Consider the following 13,565-nt stretch of genomic DNA (forward strand, 5'->3'; position numbering starts at 1 on the left):
TCTTCACCTGTTGTTTTTTCGAAGTATGTGACAAATAAAATTTGATTTGATGACTTTTACCATTGAAAAAAAAAATGTCACAGGTCTGCTTAAGGGGTGACTCTCCCATAGGCACCATTGCGATAGCAGCTGGGTCTGGTCTGCTTAGTTCATTGATTAACCAGAAAAAAAGCTGTCTCACTACCTCTTCCGTCTCTGGTCACATATCAATGTGATGTTGAGGAACAACGTGACCTGACTAGGAAAACCTTAAGGCCCTAGTTAGGGCTAGGCCCCTTTTTTCTCCATTTCCGCCTGAATGACGTGCCCAAAGTAAACTGCCTGTTGCTCAGGCCAGGATATGCATATAATTAGTACCATTGGAAAGAAAACACTTTGAAGTTTCTAGAAATGTTAAAATAATGTAGGAGAATATAACACAATCGATATGGTAGGAGAAAATCTAAAGAAAAACCAACCAGATTTTTTTTGAGAGAGACGAAAGGCAAGTAAAAGGTCATATTGAAAATTAGCTCCCTGGATGCAATTCATATGGCTTCCACAGGGTGTCAGTAGTCTTTGTTCAATGTTTCAGGCTTGTAACTTCAAAAATGAATAAGAAATATCAGTTGTCGTACAGGGACACAGTCTTGGAAATTTGTGTTTGCGCGCCCGATGAAGACAATACCCCACTGCTAAAATCGGTTTCTTATTGAACATACTTATTTCCGTAAGAAGTATTATAGTTTGATTACAATTTTAGGGTATCTGAGGAATAAATAGAAATGTATTTTGACTTGTTGAAACAAAGTTTAGAGGTAGATTTTCTCTGCACATTGAACGACTAAACATACTTTTTGGGATGTAAAGTAGGATTTTATCTAACAAACTGACACTACATGTTATAGCTGGGACCCTTTGGGTGAGAAATCAGAGGAAGATTTTCAAAAAGTAAGTGAATATTTAATCGTTATTTTTAAATGTATGAAACCTGTACCAGTGGAAAAATATCTTGATGTGGGGCGCCGTCCTCAAACAATCGCATGGCATGTTTTCGCTGTAATAGCTACTGTAAATCGGGACAGTGCAGTTAGATTAACAATAATTTAAGCTTTCAGCCGATATAAGACACTTATATGTACCTAAATGTTTAATATCCATCATTTTTATGATTATTTATTTGAATTGCGCGCCCTCCAGATTCACAGGAAGTTGTCCCGCTAGCGGGAAGCCTATCCCTAAGAAGTTTTAAAGGCTTCAACAAGGACCCACAGTTTATCCTACAAGGGAAAAACTACGGGCCCCACACATACTGTATCACCAGTGTGTTGAGTGGGATCTTAAGCCGACCGTCTTTGTTTTGACTACAATGGGTATGGGAAGCTGTTCAGCTGGGTTGTCTATTGTTTGTTTGCATGAAGTGTTGCATGTCGGAGAAAAATATATTTAATCTCTGATGGCAGTAAATCCCTCTTAATCACTGAACGTAAGGTCCGACTGCCAAAACCATGCAAATGGAGATTTTGAGGGAAAACACTGCCTCTCACTAGAATTACGGCAGAGTGTCTAATTGGCAAAGGAGCTCAGACACTGATCTGTCGAAAGATTCTCCCCTGAACAAAATGTAATCGTTTAAATCTGCATTTCTGACTTCGTTTTCAATTCAAAACTTTGTCATGACAAAATGAAGACGTCCAAGAAGTCATTTATACGAATTTGGACATCTAATATACCCCCATTCAGCCAGTTCTATGTACATTTGATGTCAAGCTAATGCTACTAGCCATTTGTATCATAGTTAATTGCTCTTGTCGTAACTGTTGACATGCTCAATGTCCATGCACAGTCTCGCATAGAAATCTCCAGTTCAGAAGCAAGAAAAGCAGTATTTGCTCTGGTATATGTGGCTCCGTTATATTGTGGAGTGCTTTCTCACAACGGGATAGCTAGGGACAAGGCTGTAATTGTGCATTCCTACTAGAAATGAAAATGTTCCACCGTGTATAACTTGTGTACGGTTGCTCTTTGTCCGTGTTTTCTTCACTCTATGCATGTGTCTGTGATATCTTAAATATCAGGGGTGACTGCTCTTAAACGCTAGTAAAACCAAATGCATGCTTTTCAACCGGTCGCTGCCTGCACCCGCATGCCCGACTAGCATCACCACCCTGGATGGTTCCGACCTAGAATATGTGGACGTCTATAAGTACCTAGGTGTCTGGCTAGACTGCAAACTCTCCTTCCAGACTCATATCAAACATCTCCAATCGAAAATCAAATCAAGAGTCGGCTTTCTATTCCGCAACAAAGCCTCCTTCACTCACGCCGCCAAGCTTACCCTAGTAAAACTGACTATCCTACCGATCCTCGACTTCGGCGATGTCATCTACAAAATGGCTTCCAACACTCTACTCAGCAAACTGGATGCAGTTTATCACAGTGCCATCCGTTTTGTCACTAAAGCACCTTATACCACCCACCACTGCGACTTGTATGCTCTATCGGCTGGCCCTCGCTACATATTCGTCGCCAGACCCACTGGCTCCAGGTCATCTACAAGTCCATGCTAGGTAAAGCTCAGCCTTATCTCAGCTCACTGGTCACGATGGCAACACCCATCCGTAGCACGCGCTCCAGCAGGTGTATCTCACTGGTCATCCCTAAAGCCAACACCTCATTCGGCCGCCTTTCGTTCCAGTACTCTGCTGCCTGTGACTGGAACGAATTGCAAAAATCGCTGAAGTTGGAGACTTTTATCTCCCTCACCAACTTCAAACATCAGCTATCTGAGCAGCTAACCGATCGCTGCAGCTGTACATAGTCTATTGGTAAATAGCCCACCCTTCTTCACCTACCTCATCCCCATACTGTTTTTATTTATTTACTTTTCTGCTCTTTTGCACACCAATATCTCTACCTGTACATGACCATCTGATCATTCATCACTCCAGAGTTAATCTGCAAAATTGTAATTATTTGCCTACCTCCTCATGCCTTTTGCACACATTGTATATAGACTCCCCCTTTGTTTTCTACTGTGTTATTGACTTGTTAATTGTTTACTCCATGTGTAACTCTTTGTTGTCTGCTCACACTGCTATGCTTTATCTTGGCCAGGTCGCAGTTGCAAATGAGAACTTGTTCTCAACTAGCCTACCTGGTTAAATAAAGGTTAAATAAAAAAATAAAATAAAAAAGGGCTACATTTCCTTTCAAAGTGGCCCTCGAAGAGCTGTGACCGTTTTCCCTGTACACGTATCCTTCAGTGTGTACAAAATAAAATTCTCATTCACTCATTGAATGATCTGGGGGCAGTGCCTGAGTAGGGAGGGGAGGGGGTGAGAGAGCGAGTGAAAGGGAGAGAGAGAGAGAGAGCCAGGTCATACAGTAACAGTACCTGGAATCCGTTGAGGTCTGTGAAGAATCGATCCTTGCTGTCCACATCTGATGTTAACCTCATTGTAATTTCACGGTTGAACTCCCCCCTTATATCTACCGAGTTACAGATCTCCACCGCCTGGCCCTCCACACCTAGAAAGAGAGAGAGAGAGAGAAAGAAAGAAAGAGAACACTAACACAATCACAGAGCATATTCACAGCACATATTTATAAGCTTCCTTCCTCTTTTGGCTTGATTTTGAGGTATTAATTATACTCCTAGTGAGTCTCCGAATACATACAGTACCAGTCAAAGGTTTGGACACACCTACTCATTCAAGGGTTTTTCTTTATTTGTACTACTTACTACATTGTAGAATGATAGTGAAAACATCAAAACTATGAAATAACACATATGCAATCATGTACTACAGTCATGGCCAAAAGTTTTGCGAATGACACAAATATTAATTTCTACAAAGTTTGCTGCTTCAGTGTCTTTAGATATTTTTGTCAGATGTTACTATGGATTACTGAACTATAATTACAAGCATTTCATAAGTGTCAAAGGCTTTTATTGACAATTACAAGTTGTCAAGAAGTTGATGCAAAGAGTCAATATTTGCAGTGTTGACCCTTCTTTTTCAAGACCTCTGCAATCCGCCCTGGCATGCTGTCAATTAACTTCTGGGCCACATCCTCACTGATGGCAGCCCATTCTTGCATAATCAATGCTTGAAGTTTGTCAGAATTTGTGGGTTTTTGTTTGTCCACCCACCTCTTGAGGATTGACCACAAGTTCTCAATGAGATTAAGGTCTGGGGAGTTTCCTGGCCATGGACCCAAAATATTGATGTTTTGTTCCCCGAGCCACTTAGTTATCACTTTTGCCTTGTGGCATGGTGCTCCATTATGCTGGAAAAGGCATTGTTCGTCACCAAACTGTTACTGGATGGTTGGGAGAAGTTCTCGGAGGATGTGTTGGTACCATTCTTTATTCATGGCTGTGTTCTTAGGCACAATTGTGAGTGAGCCCACTCCCTTGGCTGAGAAGCAACCCCACACATGAATGGTCTCAGGATGCTTCACTATTGGCATGGCACAGGACTGATGGTAGCGCTCACCTTGTCTTCTCCGGACAAGCTTTTTTCTGGATGCCTCAAACAATCGGAAAGGGGATTCATCAGAGAAAATGACTTTACCCCCGTCCTTAGCAGTCCAATCCCTGTATCTTTTGCAGAATATCAGTCTGTCCCTGATGTTTTTCCTGGAGAGAAGGGGCTTCTTTGCTGCCCTTCTTGACACCAGGCCATCCTCCAAAAGTCTTCGACTCACTGTGCGTGCAGATGCACTCACACCTGCCTGAAGCCTTCTTCACAACAATTGAACCGCTCTCCTTGAAGTTCTTGATGATCTGATAAATGGTTGATTAAGGTGCAATCTTACTGGCAGCAATATCCTTGCCTATGAAGCCCTTTTTGTGCAAAGCAATGATGAAGGCACGTGTTTCCTTGCAGGTAACGATGGTTAACAGAGGAAGAAAAAAGATTCCAAGCACCACTCAGCATCAGCATGACAGCGTGATCTCCATGCTTGTCCTCGTCAACACTCACACGAGAGAATCACTGACATGATGTCAGCTGGTCCTTTTGTGGCAGGGCTGAAATGCAGCGGATTTTTTTGGGGGGGGGATTCAGTTCATTTGCATGGCAAAGAGGGACTTTGCAATTAATTGCAATTCATCTGATCACTCTTCATAACATTCTGAAGTATATGCAAATTGCCATCATACAAATTGAGGCATCAGACTTTGTGAAAATGAATATTTGTGTCATTCTCAAAACTTTTGGCCACGACTGTACATGATTCCATATGCGTTATTTCATAGTTTTGATGTCTTCACTATTATTCTACAATGTAGAAAACAGTAAAAAATAAAAAATAAACCTTGAATGAGTAGGTGTGTCCAAACTTTCGACTGGTACTGTAATCTTTTGGGGAATACATCTTGCATTGTTTGATATCATTTTACATACCTAACTTAATTCATCCACCGAGAGGAGAAATAAAAAAACAGGTGGATTTTTTTTGCCCCAGTTCTTCAGATGAAAAAAATAAATAAACATAACCCCAGAAATAATACAAAACATGAATAAATATATCTAAGGAGAAAAAATCCACAGTTACAGTACATAGACTTTAGTTGAATGCAAAAGCAGTAAAAAGTCAATTGGGTCTCAACATTGAGCCATTAAATATCGGAAATACAGTAATAGAGAACCAATGTCACAGTGAAAAATTCCAAATGGGTAAATTACAACTATAGTGATACTTCTCACAACATGTAGACTGTATCTCTATATACTGTACCCTCAGGTCAAAATATGCAATGAAACCATTCTTCAGTAAGAAATCTGCATGCTGGGTCCAATTAAGGCCTGTTTGGCTGTGTGATGACATGCAGCCCTTCAGGGGCTCCCTGGGTAGCATGACTGCAGCTTCCTTTTTATCGACGAGCACGCAAACAAAACAACACACATTTTCTCTTCGAAAGCAAGCCACTCAAAAGGTTTTTGCACTGACTAAACCGTCTCTCTCCCTCTCTCTCGACTATCCTAGTAAGCTCACTGAGTGAGTCTTCGCGTGGCTCATCTACAGACAGGGTTTTGGATCTTCTCCCATTTCAAAGACAAAACATTACGTTTCAGGGTGTTTTTGATATTTCAACGTTCTGTTTTTCTGATTTTGATACATGCAGGCTACGAAGGTCACATGCATGTTTGTACAACTGCTTTCAGTTGATCACTGATCAGGTGTAACAGTGTATGGAGTCAATTGTAGATTGGCCACACATGCGCACGCACACACATTCCATCATTACCTTGAACATGATAGAGGCGTAGAGTGTGCGTCACATGATCGAAGGTAGTGGTGATCTCAGAGAACACAGATCCTTTGGTAACCCTTATCACTGGAGGCCGAGCGGGAGAGTACATCTGGAGGAGCACAGAAAACCAATGGGGATCAAATCACTCATAACACTCTCTCCCATCCATCCTCTGCCAATAATACCTCCTACAGAGAGTGTGCCAGCAAGGGAGCACAAATAAGGGAGAAAAGAGAGGGAAACTGGGGTAACAGAACTACTCTGATTCAGTGGTTGGGTTAAATGCAGAAGACACATTTCGGGTTGAATGCATTCCGTTGTGCAGCTGACTTGGTATCTCCTTTCCCTTTACTGTAAGAGCTGAAAGCACTCTCTTCTTTACAAGGTTTCAGTGCCGCTGTAATGCTACACGTTGACAAAGGAGAATCAATCACGTTTAATAAAGTTGCCGAGTTACCTTGGCTTCCCCGTCAGGCAGGAACAAGTAGGCTCCGCTTTTATCTCGGTTGCTGGTTGTGCCGTACCACGCAAACTCCACCTTGATCTGGTGTTCTGAGCCGTCCTCTTTCAGCTTCAATCTCTGCGGATGTCAGTCAGAAGAAGGTCGGATTCAACAGTTGCATCATCACCATTACATTGGCAGCTTGGCATGAATAAAGAGAGCTAACGGATATACCGTTGTAATACTACACAGACTGTATCCTGTGTTGTTGTAGTTGAGGTGGTTTGGTGAACAATGTGATGAGCTTGTGTGACGACTAATCTCGCCTGAAGACCTGAAGACTTGTTTCGTTTCCGAGAACTCATGCCTATGCTTTAGCTCAGAGGAATAATGTAGTCTTCTGTCACACAGACGACCCTGGTTTGATACCACGTCAGTACCATTAACAGTCTAGAAGTGTGATACATTCCTTGCGACCTTTCAGTGCAGGTCACAGTCACTAAATACTTCATGACTCTGGTTCAGTGCTAATATTAGAATAGGCTTGAATTATAGCCGTGCCGGTCACCACGACTATAGTATGCGATTGATTGAAGCTCAATGTAAATTCAAATCTCTCTAGCATCCTATCTAAGCCAATATGACACCAACGTCTAAGAAAATAGAGGTACAACACACTCTCGTCATGACCCGTCCTGCCGTTACCGAGAACCACTATACCGGATTTCTGACAGGGTTGTCAGACAATTTTTTGCCCAAACCTAGCTCGGTTTTTAGACATCGATTAAAACGAGGCTACAGCGCCCATAAGGTGACCATTAGACTTAAATCCATTTGGATTGAATATGTTTGTAGGTGTAACAGTTTTTATTAAATTCCCAATTTACCGCTTTCGCATGCACATTTTATTTTTATTTAACCTTTATTTAACTAGGCAAGTCAGTTACGAACAAATTCTTATTTATAATGACATCCTACCGGGTACAAGTGGGTTAACTGCTTTGTTCAGGGGCTTAACGACATATTTTTACCTTGTCAGCTCGGGGATTCAATCCAGCAACCTTTCGGTTACTGGCCCAACGCTCTAACCACTAGGCTACCTGCCACCCCTGATTCACATTTCTGCCCAATAAAAACCAACAATGTGCTACCTTTTTGTAGCGTTTCTGACAATGCTAACATCTTTTCAGCCGAATCTCAGAGGTCTAAAACCAGGTTGAGCAACTTGGCTGCTGCGCAACAGTAATAGCTAATTAGTAGAAGGCTAGCAGCTGAAGCTAGCTAGCTAACACCAGTTGGATGAGAAGCAAAAAGAGGGTGCTAGGTATATTTTGCGATGGAAGGTTTTTCATATGGCTGAAGTCATCTGTGTAAACCTCTGACCTGGACACTTGTGTGTAATCAGAGCACAAACAAATAAGCTAGCTAACAGGGATCGTAGCGTACAAGTTAGCGTCACTGCCCTGATATTTTGACCATTCTCTTTTGTGTATAGTTTTTGACATTCCCCTCCCTTTCCCGACACACACACTAGTGCTAATTTTGATTTATTAGGGGTCTCTTAAGAAGAAGATTTGGGGTTTGTTGGACATTTTTGAGTGGCAAGGGACAGGGAGTGTGACATGTATGTAGTACTAGTGTGTGCGTCATTGCTACTACGGTGGAGAGACCAGCTCTCAATCTCTCAAGGAGGACGTCGTTGCCCTCATCCGTCAGATGCATGCCATCCCTACGGTACATCCCAGGGACACACTGCTTAAATGGCAGACTTACCAGCTCTGCAGTTGAATTGTTAAACAAGCATTTGATTACCCCCTCTCCTGACATGCACACAAGAGCAGTGGACCTCTACACCAATCTTCGTGCTGCAGGGAATGCCCCAGCCTGCTTAATGGCCAGGATAGATGCCATTTATAAATGTGGGAATGTGTTCTCTTTTACTGGGGTTGGACTGCTGTGTACAGCGTTACTAAGAACATTTGTAGCTAAAGGATTTTGACCGCCTATCCAACGTCAGATTTGTAAATATGTATTCTTAAAAATATTTTGTACAGGTGTGGTAGAACTGTGCTTGAACAAGAAAGCCTGCATAACCTTGTAGCTCTTCAAGAGCAATTGTGGCCATCCCTAAACTGTATGTACAACGTTGACTATATCTGATGAATGTACGTTTGATTGTAAATCCTATATTTTGCAATAACTCATTATTGTTTACAGGTAATGTAGTACTATGCACTTCTTCAGTAGTTGTCACCTTCCGGTGTAAAAACCATGGAAATTAAAAACAAAAAAATTGTGTTTTAGGTGAGAAGTCGGCCTTGATCTGAAATTCACCTGAGCAACACAATGCGTACTTCACCCATGCTGTACCAAGGTTTTGCAGCACACATCTTTGACCTACTACGGTAGCTAGGTTTGTCTATTTTACTTCCAGCAGTGTGTGGGCAGGTTACTCTGGATTCAAACCTTTTCAAACAGCCTAATTCATACTATTCAGAGGGATAATGGACTTTGCAGTGTCCTGCTATTAAAATAATATATATATATATATATATATATATATATATATATATATATATATCATCAGTATGTATGTATTTTTCAGATACAGGCCTATTGTAAATGTGTATTATTGTAGCGTCATCATCTGTATTGCAAAAATACATAGAAATACACATATAACTTTAAGCTACATAGTCTTTTGACAAAGGCGATAAACTGCCCATTGATCACCACAACAGTTGATAAAACAGGGCCATGTTTGAAAAACAAGTGGTTCTGAGCTTATGTAAATACGACACAGGTAAGCTAACGGTGACAGAAATCAGGAATGCAGACATGCTCTATAGACCTCTATATCTATATGAGTGACTGAGTCGAACACACCACCACCTCCTGTTCTTATGTTGGGTACCTACTGACCCAAAAATATGTTATGAAATATTTGTATTTTTCAATGACATGTATTGTTAAAATAAAGGTTTAAGGAAATACAGGCAGGCACCACATTACTACAAGACAAAATAGCTCAATCAAGCCTGATGGTCGTGTAAGTATAAAAACAAAGCTTGCTTTCATATAATAAAACAAAAGCATGAAAAGGTAGTGGAATGGGGGTCTTAGTGTGGGGTGGGAAGAATGCAATACATTAGCTTGTATTTGGTACAAATCACATTATTCTGGGACCACCTCCTCTAAGAGTATGAATTAGGCTGTTTGAGAAGGTTTGAAGTAACCTGCCGACACATTGTGGTAAGTACAATAAACCAACATAGCTACTGTAGTAGGTCAAAGCTGTGTGCTGGAAAACCTTGGTAGAGCATGGGTGAAGTACGCATTGTGGTGCTTGTGTGAATTGCCTTTATTTTTCGGCTTCAGACCAATGCCTACTTCTCACTTAAAACGTAGTTTTTGGTTTTTAATTATATAGCACTTTTGCAGGAGTTCTGCGTTGTGCCCTGCTGTGTTGTGAAGTGCTATGCTTTACTAAGCTATGCTTTACTAAGCTATGCTTTACTTTACTAAGCTATTCTTTACTATGCTATGCTTTACTAAGCTATGCTTTACTAAGCTATTCTTTACAATGCTATGCTTTACTAAGCTATGCTTTACTAAGCTATTTTTTACTATGCTATGCTTTACTAAGCTATGCAATACTTTACTAAGCTATTCTTTACTATGCTATGCTTTACTAAGCTATGCTTTACTTTACTAAGCTATTCTTTACTATGCTATGCTTTACTAAGCTATGCTTTACTAAGCTATGCTATGCTTTACTAAGCTATGCTTTACTAAGCTATGCTATGCTTTACTAAGCTATGCTTTACTAAGCTATGCTATGCTTTACTAAGCTATGCTATGCTTTACTAAGCTATGCTTTACTAAGCTATGCTATGCTTTACTAAGCTATGCTTTACTAAGCTATGCTATGCTTTACTAAGCTATGCTATGCTTTACTAAGCTATGCTATACTTTACTAAGCTATGCTTTACTTTACTAAGCTATGCTTTACTAAGCTATGTGTCTCGCCCTGGTCAAAGTATTTTGTGTTTTTCTTTATGTATTTGGTCAGGCCAGGGTGTGGCATGGGGTTTTTGTAATTGTGGTGTGTTTGTCTGCTTTTTTAAGCTATGCTTTACTAAACTATGCTTTACTAAGCTATGCTATACTTTACTAAGCTATTCTTTACTATGCTATGCTTTACTAAACTATGCTTTTACTAAACTATGCTTTACTAAGCTATGCTATACTTTACTAAGCTATTCTTTACTATGCTATGCTTTACTAAACTATGCTTTACTAAGCTATGCTATACTAAGCTATGCTTTACTAAGCTATGCTTTACTAAGCTATGCTTTACTAAACTATGCTTTACTAAGCTATGCTATACTTTACTAAGCTATGCTTTACTAAGCTATGCTATACTTTACTAAGCTATGCTATACTAAGCTATGCTTTACTAAACTATGCTTTACTAAGCTATGCTTTACTAAGCTATGCTTTACTAAACTATGCTTTACTAAGCTATGCTATACTTTACTAAGCTATGCTTTACTAAGCTATGCTTTACTAAACTATGCTTTACTAAGCTATGCTTTACTAAGCTATGCTTTACTAAACTATGCTTTACTAAACTATGCTTTACTAAGCTATGCTATACTTTACTAAGCTATTCTTTACTATGATATGCCTTACTAAACTATGCTTTACTAAACTATGCTTTACTAAGCTATGCTATACTTTACTAAGCTATTCTTTACTATGCTATGCTTTACTAAACTATGCTTTACTAAACTATGCTTTACTAAGCTATGCTATACTTTACTAAGCTATGCTTTACTAAGCTATGCTTTACTAAACTATGCTTTACTAAGCTATGCTATACTTTACTAAGCTATTCTTTACTATGCTATGCTTTACTAAACTATGCTTTACTAAACTATGCTTTACTAAGCTATGCTATACTTTACTAAGCTATTCTTTACTATGCTATGCTTTACTAAACTATGCTTTACTAAACTATGCTTTACTAAGCTATGCTATACTTTACTAAGCTATTCTTTACTATGCTATGCTTTACTAAACTATGCTTTACTAAACTATGCTTTACTAAGCTATGCTATACTTTACTAAGCTATTCTTTACTATGCTATGCTTTACTAAACTATGCTTTACTAAACTATGCTTTACTAAGCTATGCTATACTTTACTAAGCTATGCTTTACTAAGCTATGCTTTACTAAACTATGCTTTACTAAGCTATGCTATACTTTACTAAGCTATTCTTTACTATGCTATGCTTTACTAAACTATGCTTTACTAAACTATGCTTTACTAAGCTATGCTATACTTTACTAAGCTATTCTTTACTATGCTATGCTTTACTAAACTATGCTTTACTAAACTATGCTTTACTAAGCTATTCTATACTTTACTAAGCTATTCTTTACTATGCTATGCTTTACTAAACTATGCTTTACTAAACTATGCTTTACTAAGCTATGCTATACTTTACTAAGCTATTCTTTACTATGCTATGCTTTACTAAACTATGCTTTACTAAACTATGCTTTACTAAACTATGCTTTACTAAGCTATGCTATACTTTACTAAGCTATTCTTTACTATGCTATGCTTTACTAAACTATGCTTTACTAAACTATGCTTTACTAAGCTATGCTATACTTTACTAAGCTATTCTTTACTATGCTATGCTTTACTAAACTATGCCATGTTATGCTTTACCGTGCAATGGTATGCTTTGTTATGCCATGCTGTGCATGTCTCACCTCCATCAGGCCGGTGATGGGGGAGCTCCAGACCTGGAGGTGGGGGTTGTGGATGCTGAGGGGGGTGGAGGCGTCCTGGTGGATGTTAACTGTGAAGTGCTTCACGTTGACGGAAAGCTCGCCGCTCTGCCTGAAGAAGACGTATTCTGCAGTCTCCGCTCTGCCGCTCGCAGCCTCACCTAACAGGTACACCCCAAGACCCAGCGCTGGCACCTGCGCTATGAATGACAACTGACCCCAAGAGAAAACACCATAACATGAGATAATGTGGGGGAAAGCATACATGAACATAAAAAATAAAATCACAATGAACTGGTAACACATTGGTAATCAATCTCCAGTTAATCTCCAATTAATCTCCGTGGTAACCTCATAGTCCTACCTGATACTGCCATTATAAAAAACTATCGATAAATAACATTCACATGGATAAATAAAGGCTAAATACAAACACTAACGACAAAAAATTGACAATTGTACCTGGAAGGCCTCTGTGGAGGCTGTGGTGGGTTCGCTCCACACCGCGCTGACTTGAGCGGGGACGGGACGACCGTGGTCTGTGACCACACGTACGTGGGGAGTGTTCACATACACAGTCACCACTGACGTGCGGTCCTGCTCCGTGGGGTTGTAGACGACCACAGACCTGTAGGAAAATAGACAGGTTGGTGCGAGTTGCTAACGCTTTGAAAAGTCTGAAAGGCAAATTGGTCATAAAGAAAAGATTCCACAGCTGTTGTCATCAGGTTTAATATTGTTCAACCTGACCAGACTATTACGTCCTGTATTTATTCTAAATCATGTTTGCAATGTGAAAGGGGTCATAATATCAGGCAGAATGTGTAAGGGAAAAGGGAGGAAGATTTGTACGGCTTACCTAGGCTGTGAGCTGATTTTCAGAACTGTTTTTCGAGGCAGGGCATCTTGAGCAGGCTGGATATCATCCTGAGAGAAATGAGATTAGAGTTGATTTGCAAAAGAACACCAATCTTGTATAGCTACACCAACACACAGTCCACGGGCTATATCCAGTCCTTATAGACTAGTTTTCAAAAAAGTATATTTAATTTGAGTTTTTCTGGTGTTGGTA

The 13,565-nt window shown here is 39.9% G+C and overlaps 1 protein-coding gene across 2 annotated transcripts in view; it reads right to left on the minus strand.

Moving 5' to 3' along the window:
* Window positions 1–13,565, minus strand: part of man2a1 (mannosidase, alpha, class 2A, member 1) — a 71,916-nt gene that overhangs the window by 7,800 nt on the left and 50,551 nt on the right. For both annotated transcript variants that reach the window (XM_020457462.2, XM_031803115.1), the window contains exons 12-17: window positions 13,353–13,420; window positions 12,956–13,121; window positions 12,476–12,706; window positions 6,702–6,824; window positions 6,239–6,353; window positions 3,377–3,510 (exon numbers count right to left, since the gene is read on the minus strand). In XM_020457462.2, coding sequence (XP_020313051.2) covers window positions 3,377–3,510; window positions 6,239–6,353; window positions 6,702–6,824; window positions 12,476–12,706; window positions 12,956–13,121; window positions 13,353–13,420 — 837 coding nt within the window. The remainder of the gene's footprint in view (window positions 1–3,376; window positions 3,511–6,238; window positions 6,354–6,701; window positions 6,825–12,475; window positions 12,707–12,955; window positions 13,122–13,352; window positions 13,421–13,565) is intronic.

Source organism: Oncorhynchus kisutch, linkage group LG23 (genome assembly GCF_002021735.2).
Source record: "Oncorhynchus kisutch isolate 150728-3 linkage group LG23, Okis_V2, whole genome shotgun sequence".
Lineage (NCBI taxonomy): Eukaryota > Metazoa > Chordata > Actinopteri > Salmoniformes > Salmonidae > Oncorhynchus > Oncorhynchus kisutch.